Source organism: Propithecus coquereli, unplaced genomic scaffold (genome assembly GCF_000956105.1).
Source record: "Propithecus coquereli isolate 6110/MARCELLA unplaced genomic scaffold, Pcoq_1.0 Scaffold315, whole genome shotgun sequence".
NCBI classification, from domain to species: Eukaryota; Metazoa; Chordata; class Mammalia; order Primates; family Indriidae; genus Propithecus; species Propithecus coquereli.
The window spans coordinates 710435-729715 of NW_012148786.1; the positions used below are offsets into that span (position 1 = coordinate 710435).

Genomic DNA, 19281 nt, shown 5'->3' on the forward strand with positions numbered 1-19281 from the left:
TTCACAGCTCTCCTCTTTCTTTTCATATACCTCAAGTTATTTTCAGGGGTCCTACTCCATTAGCAATATACCACAGCTGTCTTGCTAACCACAGTTTCTCTTTGAAAGTTTTAATGTAAAAAATTAGCAACACTCAATGCATTGAGTTTTAAATTGATGAATGTGAAAAGAGACAAAGGCTCTTTTTAAAAAGTAAACGTGTTTGTCAAATACAAGATAGAATAGAAAATAAAAGTTATAACTCATTCTACTCAGATTTCTTTTGCCATAATATGCTACAATGTCTCCTTACCATTGGCAGAAATCATTTTAACATTTATATGTACATTATTTAGTTTACAGCATCTCATGCTATGAATGAATATGATTCAGAAAACAATTCCAAGTATAAAACGTTATTTGGAAAGTCCACAGTATTATAGCAACTAAGAAAATACCTTATATTCTGACTAAATCTAAAATAACACTCAATGAATCTGAAGATAGCATTTGTATATGAAACAACCCCTGACTTCAGTATTTATTAAATCACAGCTAACCATTTTCATAAGTCTATAATTTCACTGAAATTTCAAGATTAAACCTACATAATCAGAGAGCTATCATCAGCTCTCTTGCAGAACAGCTCCATACTTTATTTCTTTGAGAAGATGGCTGACTGAATTCATTTGTCTTTGTTTAAAATTACAAGTAATATATGAATTTATTCCTTGTAAGAGATCCAAAGAATGGAGAACTATTTAGAATAAAAGATACAAGGCTCTGTTTATTCTCAAATATCCAAAATAAACTATATCAATAGTTTGATGTTTTCTTCTCGTTCTTATCCTTTGCATTCACACACATACATAATGCGTGCACACATATGCTTTAAACACATTAACTGCCATGTGAATTGTATTTAACTCATACTAGTTTTGAGCCAGGAGCCTCATGAAGCATATGTAACTCACACGTCTCTTCACCTTGGGAGCTGCAAGAACTATTTTTCAAGTTGCATATAACCCAAGCACAGAAAACAATAAAAAATGCAAATTTTTCATTAAATTAAAAAAGATCATTTTGTTTCTGAAGTTTTTATTATATTTTTGTGATAAAATACCATGGCCCTAAGGAAAATTTTTTTTTCTAGTGTGGCAGTCGATGTGTTAAAAACAAAATGGCATTATGTTATACATACAGTTGAATGAAATCAATTGTCTAGTTAATTATAGCTTCTCTGATTTCCTTAAAAAATATCTCTTCAAAATTGTCACCAGCTATTGTACTCAAACTGTAGAACCAACTAAAACTATTCAAATTCATCAAAAAAAATTTTATGCAAACAGACTCACTGGGAAAATTTATGTAGAAATAATTTATTTTAAATTATTTTGTTGGGGTTCAGGAGGTGTTTCTTTTTTGTTTTTGTTTCCAAAATTTGAATCCAAAAACTGTCATTAGGTCATTAAATTTGTCATAATTCAGACAGATGGTACTGTGTAAATTCATGCTTTAAAAGTTTAAAAACATCCCCGTCCTCCCCATTAAATTCACACCTAACGGGTACAATGCACACTATCTGGGTGATGGGCACACTTACAGTTTTGACTCAAACTGTACAAAAGCAATTTATGTAACCAAAATGTCTATACCCCTGTAGTACTCTGAAATAAAAAAAGTTTAAAAACTGCAGACTCACAGAAAATATCTCATATTTCTTTTTTCTAATTTTCAGTTATGCCCAGACAAAATCTATTGCTGCTTTCAAATAGTTTTTTAAAATTTAACAATGTAATAGAATTCATTTTATATTTCCAAATACTATATTGGAGTCACTGTAATTTTAAAACAGTACCCAAAAATGATTAGGTACCATCTACCTATTTCTAGTAACTAAAAATTCTTAAAACACCTCAATTTTCAAGCTTCAGATGATATATGGATAATCTGAGCAATCATTTCTAATAGAAATAAACAAACCTTTTATAATCAGAATTAAACGTAAATCTTCATCCCTAATACTATAGAAATGTCACTTTTCAGTCTAAATGGTAACAAATGTATTGAAAATAAAGCAACCTACATAAGGCCATCTGAATAATAAAGATATTGACATAGTCTGATTAAAAGACCCATAAGACATATTTCAGAAAAGGAATATATTTCCACATGTGAATATTATTTTTTAAACATGAAAATAACAAGTAAAAAAACAAGAACCTTTACGAAAATGCCCATAACAATGTTTTATATAGTTGTAGAAGAAATGATGCCTTTTTAGAACTCAACAAGAAATTCTCAATGTTAATACAACTGAAACACAGCAATATAGTACCCCAGTACTTCAAAATATGATCAAGCCCTGTGTATTGATGTCTTAGTACGAAGTAGGTTGAGTTGATATAGTCAAGTAAGAACTACAGCTTCAATGATAATGAGAGCAATGACAAAAACGTCAAAGGTGTAGACACCCAGAATGTTAATTTATTAGAATGTGACTTTATACTGATTAATTATATGCTCCTCAAAATATCTGGAGTGCATAAGAAAAGTTAATTGAAGCATTCCATCTTGTACATGCTACTAAAAACAGATTCAAGTAAGTGATAGAGAACTGGCTTTAAAATTACAAGGGTATGGAATTCAATCTGTAACTCTACATATGCCATACAAAGACAGTAGTAGTAGTAATGAAGACGATGATTTCATGGAAATATTTACATTAATTGGATTAATTGGACATGGCTGTATAAAATCAGGAAACTTAAAAGCTGTTTAGAACCTTAGAGATCATCTTTTGGGGACCAATTTGGAGATTATAAAAATTTTTTTACAGAAAGACATAAAAATTAACACATACCCAAACAGAGAAAATCACAAGTAAATTAGGATTTCAGGACTATTTCAGTAACTAAGAAATCAAGTTTCTGAATTTCTTCAAATGAATCAGAAGCACATTATTTAAAAAGACATATGCAATATGATAACCATAAATAGTTCCTTCATTCAACAAATATTTACTGGGCTCGCATGATATATACTGTATGCTGGGGATGAAGAGATAAATAAAGTATGGCCATTGTTCTCAAAGATTCATATCTGGAAAATCTCAGATTAATTTATTTGTAATCAATGTGTGCCCCAAAATAAAGCTGTATGCTTTGAAAACTATTCTTTAATTCACATTCAGTCATTAAGATAGCTTTCCAATAACTATCATGAAATACTATAGTTTTGCTATGAAATTTCATTTGTTGTGGTCAGATAACTTCAATGATTTAATAAAACTGGTGTGATGTTTTCTTCCTTCTGACTTATAAACTATAAGCTTCTCTAGATCTCCAGTTAACGTAAGATGTCTTTCTCAGGTGGCAGTACTATTTTCCATCTTCATCTAAAATAGATATTAAGACCTCTTAAACTGCTGACCACATCACCTGTCAACATTTCTATGAATGGAAGTTTAAATTTATGCCAGTAGTTGAAGTATCCTTTATAGACATTATAAGACTGTCTTCATAATTAATATAAAATCAACATTTTACAAATTATGGCAGAAATATAATCACATAAAAGAAAATGAATGGATGCCAGGCTAGAAAGAATTGGTTGTAACTTGATTATATGTATTAATATAAGTTAAAGACTGAATCTAGGGGATTTAGCCAAGGAAGCCAAGGAAAAAAAAAATGACTCTCAGAAGTATTTTGGTATCTAGATCTAGGGAATCTAAATCCATGTCCATTCAAGGGAAAAAGAATTAGACAAAGGACTTCAACCATAATGATCTGAATGGCAATGCTATCTCTATTGTGATACTGAATATATTAAGTTATTTTAGTCTGATGCCATTAAACATTTGAATTATATAACTAACTCCCTTTGTTCAGATTCTTTGCTCACGAAATGACCTTCACTGATTACCCATATAGGTCAGTTCACAAAAACAAAATGATGTGGTCAAGCCAACTAGGGCGATCCAGATCCTATGTTCGTTGGTTGGGATTTTTTGTTTGTTTTAGTTTTAATCAAAGTATAGACATAAATTGGTATTCTGATTTTAAATATCAGTTTCGTAAACTCATCTAACGTGAGGCAACCCTGAGATAGGGATCCACTCTAAGTGTGCCACAAATCAAGTTCTGGAACTTGCAAGGATGAGAGCCAAATCCTGTATTATAAAATAATTTGTAGGCCGGGCACAGTGGCTGATGCCTGTAATCCCAGCTCCTTGGGAGGCTGAGGCAGGAGGATCACTTGAGGCCAACAGTTTGGAGACCGGCCTTGGCAGCATAATGAGACCCCGACTCTACAAAAAATTAAAAAATTAGCCAGGCATAGTGGTACACACCTGTAATCCCAGCTACTTGGGAGGGTGAGGCAGGAGGATCACTTGAGGCCAGGAGTTTGGGGCTGCACTGAGCTATGATCATGCCGTTGCACTCCAGCCTGGACAACAGAGCAAGACTTTGTCTCAAAAAAAAATTTTTGTCAAGAAATGTTATCCTGTGGGAATCTATCTGAGTGGCTAGTTGTCCTGCTCTGTTTCTTTGTGCATCTTCAAATTTATACACTTGTGAAAAACTCCTAGAGGTAAAAGGTGAGAAGCAATTCACTCATCTATAATGGATATAAATCATGGGGAGCACATCACACTCCTTACTTCTAAATGAAATAAGCAGTATTACAATCTCAAAGTATCAATTCATTTGAACCCTGGAAGATAACATCCTTCTCTAAAAAGTACCCCAAACACATTTCTTGTGCCCTAGCACCAGCAGTGCATCACACAAAGTAAGTGCTTAATAAATGTTTGTTGGATCAATGATTGAAAGATGAAAAATAGGTCTCTAGAGAGTTATGAATTTCCACACATAGGCAATCTCAGAAAAATTATTTCCATCATTAACATTCATTGGGAATTCCATGGTGTCTTGGGTAATCAGAGCTTACAGTTTTAAGATGGAATTCTATAATAGGTATTTTAGAACAATAAATATGTTAATTAAGATGTTCTCTATACCACATTTTTGCCTCTAGGTATCTTTACCCCAAGAGGCACAATATTATTTTTTTTAAAAAAATCAAGTACTTACCAAATCATTTTAAAATAATATATATCATATCTAAATATTTATCTCAAAGTCTTCAAAAAGGCTCTGGATAACAATATTAAATTTCTTAGCTATGAAAGTGTCAGAACTGAGCAGTATTTGGCTAGCAAAATGTACATATATTTTAAATTACATATTTATTTATTTAAAAAACAGGTTACAAAATAAAGACAAATCATTAGAGTAGAGGCATTGAAGTACATGGTATATATTAGGCTTAGGATTTTTTAAAAATATATAACCGTAAAAGTTATAATATTAAATATACCACAAAATGTTAAAGAGAAGGACTAGTATAATTTTTTTTTAAATCAGTGAGTCAATCACATTCAACTTCTGAGAAAAGCATAAAAGGATTCCATTAAGCAAAGAGTTTATTAAAGCGTGCTCATACATTTCAACATAGAATTATAATTTAATGGGGCATTTGGGGAAATAAGGCCACTGATCAAATGCTGAGAATTACTTAGGGATGAATTTTTAAGAAATATTGTATTAAATTATTGTTAAAGTAATACAAAAGCAAAGTAACCAAACCAGAAACTACATATTAGTTTTCACTAATTAGGAAAAGTCACACTTCTGTCTAATCTATCCACTTCCCTGATTGTTATTCTCTTTCAAATGCTACCCTACAGGTGCTTCAAACTCTGTATCCAGAATTAAACTAAACTAAATGTTTACCTGGAAACCTGCTCCAGTATTTCCCATCTTCACTGATAGAACCTACCACCACCTATACAGTAATTAAGGGATCATCATCCTTAACTCCCTTCTTTCTTTAACTTGACTACTTAAGTCCTGTCCATGTTAAGCTCCTAAATATTACACAAATTCTTCCCTTCCTTTTTTTTTTTATCCCCACCACTACTAGCTCTCATGGCTTCTCACTCAATCATTGCAACAGCCTGTTAAAGATTCCCCTGCCTATACAGCGGTCCCCATCCACAATATTTCCCCCACATTGCAGCCAATATGAGCCATGCCAATCAAAAGACTGAAGTCATTTGCTTTGTCAAAACCCTTCGCTCCCTTGAAAATGAAAGCCAAGTTTCCTCTCACACAAGATATTCCACTATCTTGCCCTGATTAACTCTCCAAAGTCATCTCTGGCCTTAAATTTCTAGACTCCAACTTTACATTCTAGAAATAACAATCTGCTTGTATTTCCCAGAATAGTGCATGTTATTTCTCACCTCTCATTGGAGGTGCATCATTTACTGAAAACGCCTTCCACTTCTCCCCTAACTCTTATTCATTTAGTAAGTCTCAGCTCAAGCAGCCTCTCCCTTTAGGAAACTTCCCAAACTAACACCACCTATCATCCCCCATAATAATCAACACACTGAGCTTACTACAGTATAATGTCCTATTTAGATGTTTGTCTTTCCATTAGAGTGTGAGCTTCTGGAGGACAAGGGTGATGGACTATTTATTCACATTTGGATTCACCTTACAGTACCCAGTACATAGAAGGTAGCCCACAAACATTTGTTGAATTAATCAACTAGAATTATACAGGAAAATGTCAAATATCTGTAACTAATAATTATATTTTAAGCTTCAAATTTAAAACACCTGGACTATTACCCCTCCCAAAATGCACAATTAACAATTAGGTCTACAATTTGACTAGGTATCATCAAATGAGAATTTATGGTACTACTAGAAGCTTTAAATTAGGTTAAATTTTAAATGGGGACTCTCAAAGAAAGAATTGATTCTCTACAGGGATATTTTACTCTATTAAGAGGACTTTTTCTTTTTCTATTCGTAATAACTGATATCTTTAGAGCACCAATAATAAGCAGTGATTTTCTTTACATATAATAAAAAACACAAAACTACTCAGGAACATTAAAACCCAATAAAAAATATTCTGACATGTGGACTAACTTTATTTCTTTCTTACCCCAAATTTTCATAGATGCTTTAAGTAATAGAAGATTTTTTTCTTCAATTTTTATCCTACATTATCAGAAAACCCTATCTGTGTCCCATGAACATATGTAGTAAACAGGAAACAGCAAAAGACCCAGATTCCAAACAGAACTGGATTTAAAAACAAACCTTTTCTTACAAGTGATGAGTCCAAGAAAAAGTAACTTGATTCCTCTGAGTAATAACAGCAGTGATTATTTATTAAGTCTTAGCATGTACCAAAAGTTGCCTTATTTAAACCTCACAAGAGGCCACTGAGATAGGCATTGTTTATCCCTATTCCACAGATAAGGCAACTGGAACTCAGCCATGTGAAGTGACATGCCTAAGGTCACACAGCAAGTTGGTGGCAAAGTAGGAATTCTAACTCAGGCCAGTATAAGTCCAAAGCCCTTATTTTTAACCACTTACATTGACTGCTTCTGAGCCTCAATTTTATGTGTTATAAAGTGGAATGATTAGTTACCTACCTTACAGAATTGTTGTGGAAATTAAGTGAAATATATGAAAAGCATCTAGCATAGCGCAGGGTATCCTCGGTACACTCAATAAATCATGCCCCTCTACCTTCTCTCGCTCCAGTTGTGACTACATTTATAATAAGAGAATGGTTCCTAAATACTGCTTATCTATATCAAAGCAGAGATATATGAAGTCTCAATTAATTCACAAAAGGAAAATACTGCTAGATCAATCAATACATTTGATATAAACAGATATAAAGGAAAAAATAAAAACAACATATTCCACCTCATTTTAGGACTATGACTCTGCTATTGCCATATCAGAATATCATAAGATCACAATACATGAACATTCAAACATTCAAAAGATATCAATTTATCAAAAATTAGAAGAGAAGAACATGGGACCTAGAGATCTAAATTCATCAAGGCTTACAGGAAGACTCCCAATAGAACATAATCAATGATGTTACATTTAAAAAATGTACTTCCAGTAAGAAAGATTTGGACAAAGATAGAGGCAATAAGGATAATCTTTCTACTGTAAATCGTTTTACTTTATTATTTTTTGTTTGTTTGTTTGTCTGAGACAGGGTCTCACTCTGTCACCTGGGCTAGAGTGCAGTGTTGTGATTATAGCTCACTGCAACCTCAAACTTCTGGGCTCAAGCAATTCTCCTGCCTCAGCCTCCGAGTAGCTGTGATTACAGGCACTTGCCACCACGCCTGGCTAATTTTTCTATTTTTAGTAGAGACAGGGTCTAGCTCTTGCTCAGGCTGATCTCCAATTCCTGGCCTCAAGTAATTCTCCTGCCTCGGCCTCCCAAAGTGCTAGGATTATAGGCGTGAGCCACCCCACCCGGCATATTGTTTTATTTTTCAAATACCTTAATTCTCAATACTAAACAGCCTAAAAATATGTGGGTGGGGTAGATTTGGGGATGGAACAAGGTGCAAAAAATAACAGCACCGTTGCAGTTAATTGCCTGCAAATACCTACCTTTTTTAGTTTCTTTTCCCCCTTTTTTAAAAAATTTTGATAGTCATAACATATTCTTCTGATAACCATAAAGAAATTAAATCAGAACTTAAAATTTTTTTCTAATAAGAACTAAATGTAAAGTACATTGTATATATACACAAACCTAAGTACTACAATTCAAAACAGAGCAAGATTTTACATCAAGCCCATCTTGTGTTATAGTGGGTGTGTCCTATGGAAATCCAACCAAGGGTGACTGCCAAACTAAGCTATGGAAAACAACTCAGAAAGCTGGTGAGTCCCATATTATAGGATATATTTCAAAAAGTGCACTGGAACACCCACTTGACGAGATTACCTGATATCACTCCACCCTCATGATAACACTCTTCTATTTCTGTAATACTGTTCTTGTCAGTAAAACATGGGTCAATATTGGACATGGCAGACACTCTGAGACGATGACATTGTAGAGACACCAGTTATCTAACCCACAAGGTAATATCACAATTTTATGTCCCAATCCTAATAACTTTGTCTCTCTGCTAAGCAACCCAAGAGGTCAACTGATTCCTTTAAGCCTCAATTTCCATGTATGAAAAATAGAAATCATAATATACTTCTGCTTCACTAGGTTCTAAAAATGGAAACTAGCTAAGAAAAAAATGAATGTGAAGCACTTTGAAAAGAATAAACTAGATTCCCTGACCTGATTATTAGTCAGAGCCTCGTAAAACTAGACTTACTACTTCTTCCAATTCCATACATGCTACCTGGCTATCAAAACTGACTGATAAATAGTATTGACTACACAGTTGATCCACTTACGGGTTTTAAAGTAATAGAAACAAATTTTGTGTCACGATGTATTGCCATACCATTTAAGTAACTATTTTCAAAGTAAATGTACTTATTGGCTTTATAAAAGTAGACGATAAGAAAAATAAGATTAATTACAAATTTTTGAACCTCAGAAAATTTCCAAAATAGTCAGCTGCAGGTGTAGAACAGTTTAAAACTGATACTGAAGCAACTATGCGAGAATCGGAAATGAGCTAAGCCAGAAACAGAAGGAATCATAAAGTTTCATCTGATGGGCCAAAATACAATATGAATTATTTTTATATTGTTCTGAGTTGTCTGTCTCAGATTCTTAACTTCCAGATTCTATTTTTAAAATCACTTAACCTAGTGTATTTCCAGTAGCCATCAAGGCATATACTGTCATCCCTGACACAGAAGATTGTCAGCAGACTCAATATGTACACTAATGATCTCAGGCAACAATGCCCATCTTCTTATCAAAGAGATCCTTATTCCAGAAGAAAAAGTTTAAAGTTCTCTAAGAAAATTCATTCTAAAACACAGGAAGTAGTCATTATAAAAAGTTAGGATCACTAATACCTCTTACTTCTTTTTAAGATTATCTCACATGTTGAATTTTAAAACCAAAATCTATCAGGCATTATAACATTTTTAGTTCTCTCCCGAGCCACCGGTACTCTATTCTCGCACTGTCAAATAATGATAGCTGCTGTCATTATTTTTTATACAATAGCTGGCATCAAGTTGTACAGATACCCTTCATCTTAGAATAGTCACCGAACAACCTAAACAAATGACTAGGACCTTACAGTAGTACAGACCATTTTCCTAAAGCCAAACTAAGTGGACTATCACACCTTATTGATACTGTTTATGGTCAGAATGTCAGCTATTTTATAAAAATCAAAGGTTTTACTTCTTTTATTTTTTTCTAAACTGTCTAAAAATAACTTTTTTCCCCTTACACATATATTCCCATCCTCTTCTTCCTGCTACTGAAAACTATCTTATTCTATCATGAAGGTTTTCACATTTACTTTTAGCTTTAGCACTTTCAATCAAAATTTCAATTCTGTATTTGGAAGCAGCAGCCCTCCAGGAAGTATATTTGAAAATATAAAAAAACGCAAAAAATAAGTTATTTTCATTTAACAAAGTCAACAATGCATGTAAAGGGATTTAGGAAAACCAGTGATCCCAGACACAGTGATTTGAACAAGCCACACACACATAAAAATTATTCCAAGTTACAGAAAAACATCTGAGGGACCTATACCGATTCTAGGTCTCTTGTCCTAACTAATAGACAAGAGTCCCTCTCTACCACTATTTGCTTTGGCAATCTAAAATGCTGATATTCTCCTAGATCTAACAGAGAGGAAAAATGGGTATCTTCTCCATCTAACACCTAAGTGGGTTACCTAGATACTGTAAATAGAGGCTACATAAAGGATGCAACAGACAGCTCTGAAGTGAGAGCCAAAATATTTAACCTGCAACTCTTTGGAAAAGAACCTGAAAACATGTGCAGCTTAGTCAAAAACTGTACTAACATGGAATTGCTATAGGCTAGTAAATGAAAAAAAAAATCTCTTTATCAAACATAAGTTTACTATTGTTGGGTGAGAAAAGCTCAAATGTCAACAGCACAGTTCTTATTTGTTCAAACCGATCATGCCTATACTCTGCACGGTCTATTTAAAAATATGAGTGAACTGCCTTTTTGAAGCAAGTACTTACAAAATCAGAATCAAATTCACAAACAAAGGAGCCAATTAACCAATAAACAAGCATTTCCCTGCTAATATTCTGGTGGTGGCTAGAGGATGACAGTCAAGTCTCCGATTAATAGTTACTCTCTACCCCATGTATTCAGTGTTTCTAAAGCCAACAGCTAAATATTTAACTAACAGAAACTGTATATAATCTATCTTTAATTTCTTTGAGAAATTATGTGAAAGTTATCTGAGGAAAAAAAACATATTCTGCCAAAGAATGAGTAACATTAAATATTGAAATATATAAAAATTCTATTGCCCACATTGTAGTAATAGTATAATTTTTATCAAATCAATCAATAAAAAATTAAATTAATGCAAAAGATCCATTGTAAAAGATTAGCACTATACTCTAGTATTCAACTAAACTGTATTAATAATTTTTCCTTTAAACATGATAAAGGAATTTCAAGAAATGCTTCTAGAATGAAATTTTCTTAGGAAGTTTTCCCCATTAATAAAAAGAAATTATTTAAATAAATAAGTCATAATAGTTCAATCATAATTTCAAGACAACCGCTAAAATCACAAAGTTAATAAACTGCAAAATATATTCAATGGTATTCTATATATTTTTGTTTATAATTCAGTAGTCTTTACTAATTACAAAGCTTGTAGATTTATAATAACCTTAACTTTTGACAGATGTTAATAGAGAAGTGAAAAAAAAGTTGTTCTCTCTGAATAATAAGAATTAACTTACAAATATGATCATAATTAAGTAGATGATTCAGTTTTCTTTAGTTACTAAATCTTTGGGGGGAAAAGGGAAAGAAAATGTCTCTCCTTCACATATCACCCAAATAGAATACTTGTAAATTAAATTGTAGTTACATATAAATCAGGTATCCTTTCCTGAATATAATACATAAGGGAAACAAGATTTCAAATTACTTTTGAGTAGGAGTAATAAAGCACTTGGACTTGATAACTAAACTGATAAAACATTACAATTAAGAGAAAACCAGCCACATTCTTAATAAATAAAACTATTTTGTCTTCTGTCACTGACAGCATGTAACCTGCGTTTTTATTACATAAAAACAATGTATACTATATCAATGAATGATCATTTATCAAAAATAGTAATAAAACTATCTATTCTTGCAAGTTCAAAACATTCTTCTAAATTTTCTCAGTTCTCTGGACATTCTAAAACAAAGTACTTTTAACTTTGTTAGAGAAATGGATGTAAATGAGTTCCATAAATTATCAATTACACTTCGCCTATAATGCTTTGGTGGAGAAACTTTCAGGTTTAAAAAAAAAGAAAAAAAAAAAAAACAAGTAATACTGCAATTCTACCACTCATGGTTTAACTTTGTGCCAAGGCAATATAAAATTATTTCAATTTTTTACCATGAAGAGTCCTTCTAAAGTGACATTTCCATATTTTTTATCCAACAACAACAAAAAATCCAGTCATAAACCCGGCAAGTCAAAACAGTAACCAGCAAATTCTAACCTTTCTTACCTGACACAGGTAAGCACCAGTTCCCAAATGCCACCTTGGGATAGTTCAGACTAGTAAGCAGGCTCATGTTTTATGACACTAGAATGAACAGGAATAAATCTGTGTTGTTCTTTCTTTAGCAAAATCTATAGCAGTAGCTACACCACAATGTGAGAGGACCCCACAGACCTAACAAATTCAAGTCTGTCGCTAGAGAAATAGAAAAAAAAAAATCATAAAATGAAGACTTACTGCTTGTCATGTGACTTGGTGAGGCATGCTGTCCATTGGGTGTGCTTGAAGTGAGGTCAATTGCCATACTGGAGTGCTCCCTTTCAGGTGAAAGCTCATTGTCACCTGTTTTCACAAAATAAAATCTTTTGGTCTCTATTCATTGTCACATAAAATCTAACTTTGCTTCGTACACATAGTGGTATGCATGCATAGCCTTGAAATTGTAGGATAATAAATTTTTCCCTTAAAGGAAACTATAAAGAAACATCATTTAGAAGTGTACAGTAAATTAATGAAATGATGAAAAGCCACATTAGCCCACAACAAAAAAAATTAACAAAACTTTATTATCCTGATATGTGTAAAATAAGGGGAAATGAAGTAATTAATTTTTAAAGTATCTTTTAGTTGAAAAAATAAGTTTTCTTTTAACATCTAATTTAATTATTAAGCATACAGGATTTATAATGAGCATTTTCCAAAATGCTCACTATTAGGAGTTAGCTATAAGAGACATGTTTGAAAAGAGAGTTGGCTAAAAAAAAAAAATGTCAACTTAAGGAAGCTGATTCTCTTTCACACTATGTCCGAAAAAATAAGTTACAGAGTAGTAAATATTTAATACACACTATATTAGTAGACATATATGTAACCTGACCTATTCTAAACTTACAGTAAAGTAAATGAAAAAAAAATCAACTAGGAAAGTGTTGATCTGCTAACCTAGTATTGATTTAAATATTATCCTTCACTTAGTAAGTAATAAGTATATTTCTATATTTCCTTCTTATTTCACTTCTGTGCTGTTATTTTCTCAAACCCATCTAAAGGTGAAATTGTAAATAGAGTACAGAATTCTCAATAAAAATTCTTAATAAAAATCTTATAATTCAGGAATTAAAACACAGGTAATACAAAGGTAACTTTATTACCAATAACAAATTAATGAAAATGAATACTTACATGTTATATAGCCATCAATAGCCTCTGTTTCCATAGTCAAAGTGCAGTGCTGCAAAACAAAAGATTATGCCCTTAACACAATGATTCCTTTCAGTATCTGCCATTAAATTCTTAACTTATTTGAAGCTCCAAGCAGTTAGTCCATGTTGCTGCTGCAACCTGTGCCTAAGAAACATACTACAGCGTACTGTATGTGCTCATTTGCAAGCCACTGAACTCTTTCTGCAAATGATCTGATTCCTTCTGGAGATAGGATACGAAAGATAAGTGTGCTGTGAGATGGACTATAGCAGGAAAGCAATGGCTTTCTTAATCAAAATTTACTTAAAGAAAAAAAGGGGGGGGGTACAAATCAAATGTGCCAGCTTTAACTGGGATTTAAGTATTTTACCATTCACTACTTCCCACAATCACACTGCAGTTTGAGGACTTCCCTAGTATACAGATAGCTCTATTCACAATTGTTGCAAGTTGGTTCATCATGTTCTAATAGGGAGGGGGAGGACAAACAAACATAAGAAAACAAAACAAAACAAAAAACTTAGTGCCTGTGTCTTGAAGATTTCTGCAACAGTTCGCCAACTCCCTGACTTGTATTGACATTTTAGCCTACCCCAAGCTCTGTGTAAGCACCTGTTCAATGTAACCTTAATTTCCTGCCAGACCGTGGTTGCATACAAATGCCAAACCTACTTAATATATTCTGATTTTGAAAATTTCATAAACTTTGGCTGTGCAGGAGGGAATCACTTTTTTTTTTAAAGTTTGGGGAACTAATTTCATGCACCACTGACACAAAACAGAACTTAATTCTCAGAAACAAAAGTAAATTGTATGAGATGACACCCCCTAGCTTTGATTCACATAATGAAAAGATCGATAATCTAACTGTATTCTTTTTGAAAGAAAAAGTTTAAGAATTGACAAGTCCTGAGGAGATTTTTACTTTTTTTTTTTTTTCCTCTGGCCTTGGTCCTTTTTGCCTTTAGTTTCAAAACTCTCACTGCACCAGCAGCTAAATTATTCACAATGAGCCATTTCTGTATTGATCGCCAAGTATATTTAGCCCTGGCTCCTGGAATTTCTCCATTACTTACTGGAAAACAGGCAGCTTCACTTCTTGTCTCCAAAACCACTTCCCTTCTCCCTCCCCTCCCTTTCTTCACCACCACCCTCCCTACCCCCCCCCAAAAAAACTTTTCTTTCTCTCTTTTCTTTATGGAATAATCAGATCAAATTCCCAACTCAGTCACTACATAGCACTTAAATTTCAACCTGCTGTACTGTTATCAAATTCTTTCAAATTATGATTACATAAGGCTTTAAAGAAAGGGTTCCGTAAAGTTTAAAAGGGGAGCAGTTTCTTCGGATATTTTACAAATGAATTTATCTCTTTAAAAATGTACACATTTAACACACACATATTAGAAAGAAACGTCAGGGAGAAGCGAAAGAAGTCTGCCCCATCAATGAAATGGTTATTAACCCTCAGAGAAGGAAAGAAAGAAAGAAAAAGGAGAAAGAGAAACGAAATGTACATACAAAAGAAATTGTCCTTTGATTAAAAAAGATTCATCACCATTTCCAGCTCTGTCGGGAGATCTCAGCTTCTTCTAACCCCTCAAAGAGGAGGTGACAATGTCGGGCTGAAGATAAACGGAGGGAGAAAGAAAGAAGTTTTTTGTGTTCCCCCTTCTCTCTTTCCCTCCCTTGCCCCTCCAAGCCAAGCCCCCCGCAGAGTTCAAGGCGAGGAGGAAGGAAAAGCACTTTACAGGTGGGTCATTCCAAGCCCAAATCCAGCAAACAGATCGGCTGATAAACAAAACCAAGAAATGAGAGAGAAGGAACACCCCCCTTCTCCTCCTCCTCCTCCTCCTCCTCCTTCCACCCCTCCCCCTCGTCCCTTTGGGATGGTCTAGTAGGAAAAGTCACTCAGGAATGGCACCACGTACTTTCAGGAAAGAGGAAAAAAAAAAGAGAGAGAGAGAGAGAGAGAGAGAGAGGTCAGTCAGTGCTACAGCAATGCGATTAACAAGAGAAAAAACTTGATCCACCGGTTCCTTAAGAATCGACCAAAAGCTAAGACAAGAAAACTGAAAGAAAAGGGGAGGGGGGCGGGTAAGAGGGGAGGGACAGTCAGGCAGAACCCAGCAAGGAACCTAGGCCAACTTCACAGGACTGTTTTTTGGCCCTTGGCAAAAAAGAAAAAAAAAAAAAAAATTAAATCTTAATTCCATCTCTTTCGCCCATACTAGAACCTGTCAAAGTGATTTAGCTGCTGCCTTTTTATGTGTGTCATACCAGTTGTTTTTTTTTTTTTAATTCCAACAGGATCTGGATATTACCTTCTATCTGGACAGCTGGAATTTATTCCACGCTACCCAATCTTTCTTCTTGGAATTCAAGTTAAAACAAAGCAAAACAAGTCCAAATCCATGACAGCTATAGAGATGAGAACTGATTAATCGATTAACATCCCAGAAACAGAATACACAGAGGGGACGATAAATTAAGGCAGAGGACATCATCTTCAACCCGATTCCCTGAGCGTCCTTTACAGAAATCATTACCCTAATCATAACCACAATCCATCTCTCCCAGAGAAAAATACCTATATTATCATCACTGGTTAACAGCAACAAGTCATTTGATCACATCACAGTGCAAAACGAGATGCTACATAATTACACTTAACTTTGAAAACACTCCCCCCTTTGCAAATCATACACATATTTATATATAATCTATGAATCAGAAGACAAATAAAACAAGAGCTGTTCTTCACCACGCAAAAGCCAAGCGGAGATTTACCTCAGCAGTGCATGCAGTAAAATAATCCCATCACCCTTTTGTTTGTGTTTACTGTTAATGTGTCCTCTCTCTTTCTTTCTTTCCTGTGCCTAACGTGTGTTTGTGCACTGCAGTTGGTGGTGGAAACTAAGGCAGTGGATCTGTAGCTAAGGGTAATCCTGTTTTTACTTCCTCCATCTTCAGCGAGGAGCAGGGTTAGCCCGGGACAGCTGGTCAAACCCCGAGAAACCGATCCGGCGGAGCCCGAGCACATCTCCCCCGCCGGCCGGGCTCGCGCAGACGCCCGCGGGCGGAGGGCGGGCTGGTGGCAGCAGCGGGCTGTGGGACCCCGGGCGCAGGCGGACGGACGTGCGTGCGCGCCCGCGTGCGTGCGGGTGTGCGGGGCCTGAGCGCTTGTGTGTGTGTGCGTGTGTGTGTGTGCGTGTGTGCGCGCGCGCGGGCTGGAGGGCGCGTGTGCGCGTGTCTGCGCGCTCAGCCGCTCGGCGCGCTCGGCAATCGATTACAGGACAAGTGCTGCCCCGGCGGCGCCGAGACGCGCGCACTCCCTCGCGCCCACCCGCGCTCCCAGCCGCGTCGCCCCCCGCCCGTCGGCCCCGGACGGCGGACCCCGCCCCCAAAGGGGGCCAGGTAACCCGCTTCCGAGCATGCCATGGAGACCCTCCTGCTCCCCTCCTTTCCCCGTGTCATAACAAATCTCACGTTTTCTGCTGGCTGGGAAGGGAGGATTGGAACGGTGAGGGGAGGCTCATTTCGGCCGCGTGAAGTTTTCTTTCAAACTGGGATTTGTGATGAGGCCGGCGAAGGGAGCGGGACGGCGATGCGGCCGCGCTGCGCGGAGCTCCGGGATAGGCGTCCTGGCCTGAGTCTGGGTGTGCTCCTGGACCCACCCACCCACTCAGGCTTCGCAATAAACTATGCCGTACAATTTCCGAAAACTGCACTCCGGACCAGGACGCCAAGCAGGCTAGAGGGGTCCTGGGGAATAGACTGAGAAAGAAATTCAGGTCTGAGATGAAGCTCCACTATTACTATTTTGAAAGTGCTTTACAGGGCAAGTTTAAAATTAGTGTTTACTTGCTTTTTCTCCCCCATGTGCCGCATCCTTCAAAGTCAAAGGAATGGATGAGGATCCAAAAAATTGTTACCCTTGAAGTGCTGCCTATCAATACCATCGATCACGGCTTCTTGATTGGGGTTAGAACATACATGAATCGTCATGAGAAAAACAAATGTATATTCTTTCTACAAATAGTAGCATTTAGTATCTTCCTTGACCACATTTGCAAAAAGAGGGAATAGAGACTTCTATAATTAAAGGGAAAAGGAAAATGAAAGGAGCTGAAAATAGTGAACTGTGTAGTCTGGGTGGCTTAAGTTTGAAAACACATGAAATTATCAGGACTGCCAAACAGCATTTCTGAGAAACCATATCACAGATTGTGAAGAAAATCAATGCTGAGAGAGTAGGAGCAGGCACCGTACTCCTCCTACTCTTTTCAAGAATCCCAGAAATAGTTGCTGAGATTTTTTTTCTGCTGAGGAAAGAGAAATGATATATTGAAAATTAAATCATCAGCTGTATCTTAAGCACCACTCTATGTCAGGAAAATTTTGGATAATGTCTTGTCTTTAGATTTTGATGTGGGGAAGGAATTTATTCACATTATTACACACTAAATAATGAAACCCATATAGCTTGTATAATTATTTAGATTTTGAAATGAATTATTTTTTAAAAAGTCTGTTCCATGCATTGTGTTATCAAACAATTGTAACAATAGGCTCTTTTTTTAATTGTCGAAATTGATGGTGTCATACAGCAAACAAGATTAACCGATTTTCATTGGAGAGAAATTATGTAGGCTCAGGCTTGCAACAACTTTCTGATCATTTTAAGAAATTGCAATTTCCGTGAGTTATATATTGGAAAAACATATTTTTTAACTTAGCTGCCAATTACCTAAATAAAATTAGTTTTCCTCAAGTCTTATTTATTTGGGAAAGAATGAACAGAGAACCCATAAATCATTCTAATCATTCCAATGGACAGCAAAGATTTTAATCTTAAATTACCTCAGGAAATTGGGGTGCTGTTCATAATATCTAAATGCCCAATATATAGAGGGTAGCATAAATTCTCTAAATTGTCATAAATCTTTCCTAGCAACTAAGCCTAAGTGTTTAAATATCTGTGAAGTTATGGGGGACCTTAGAAAAGATGAGTTAAAACATTCAAAATTAAAATGAAATCTCTTCATAGTTCAAACAATTCAATTCTTTGATAGAAGAGAATCCATTGTGAGGTCTAAGATACATCTTCAAGTTCCCCAAAGCTACCATAGTTGATATAGTCCTTGCCCCTGGCTGATTAGAGCTTAATTTAGCGCCCTGAAGCCTATCCTTTACATGAGTTGACTTTCATTGGCTCCCTAGTCACCAGAGGCACACTTTCTCCCTCTAGTGGCTAAGCCTTCGGACAGTTTACATTCTATCACCCTGTCTCCCCATGAATGGGAGATTTGGTCAGGGGGCATTGAATCGCAGATTTTAGAATGGCAAAGATCTCATGAACACCTGTGAGAATTAGACCATCTTGGCAAACGTTTTCTTTCTTTTTAACATCTCGTGTTCCTTTCTCATTCGCAGATCATGGTGTATCCAACTCAACCAGAGTAGTCAGGATTATGTGTTCATACTAAGATTGTATGTTCTGTTTCATGCCTGTGGAAGCTGT

General features: G+C 35.4%; 1 protein-coding gene across 1 annotated transcript in view; it reads right to left on the bottom strand.

The window, feature by feature from the left end:
* The window catches only part of IKZF2 (IKAROS family zinc finger 2 (Helios)), a 164907-nt gene extending 148163 nt beyond the window's left edge, over positions 1 to 16744 (bottom strand). The window contains exons 1-4 of the mRNA XM_012650239.1: positions 16548 to 16744; positions 15279 to 15382; positions 13737 to 13785; positions 12792 to 12896 (exon numbers count right to left, since the gene is read on the bottom strand). Of these exons, the coding sequence (XP_012505693.1) occupies positions 12792 to 12896; positions 13737 to 13770 (139 nt within the window). The 5' untranslated portion in view covers positions 13771 to 13785; positions 15279 to 15382; positions 16548 to 16744. The remainder of the gene's footprint in view (positions 1 to 12791; positions 12897 to 13736; positions 13786 to 15278; positions 15383 to 16547) is intronic.
* Between the last annotated feature and the right edge of the window lie 2537 nt (positions 16745 to 19281).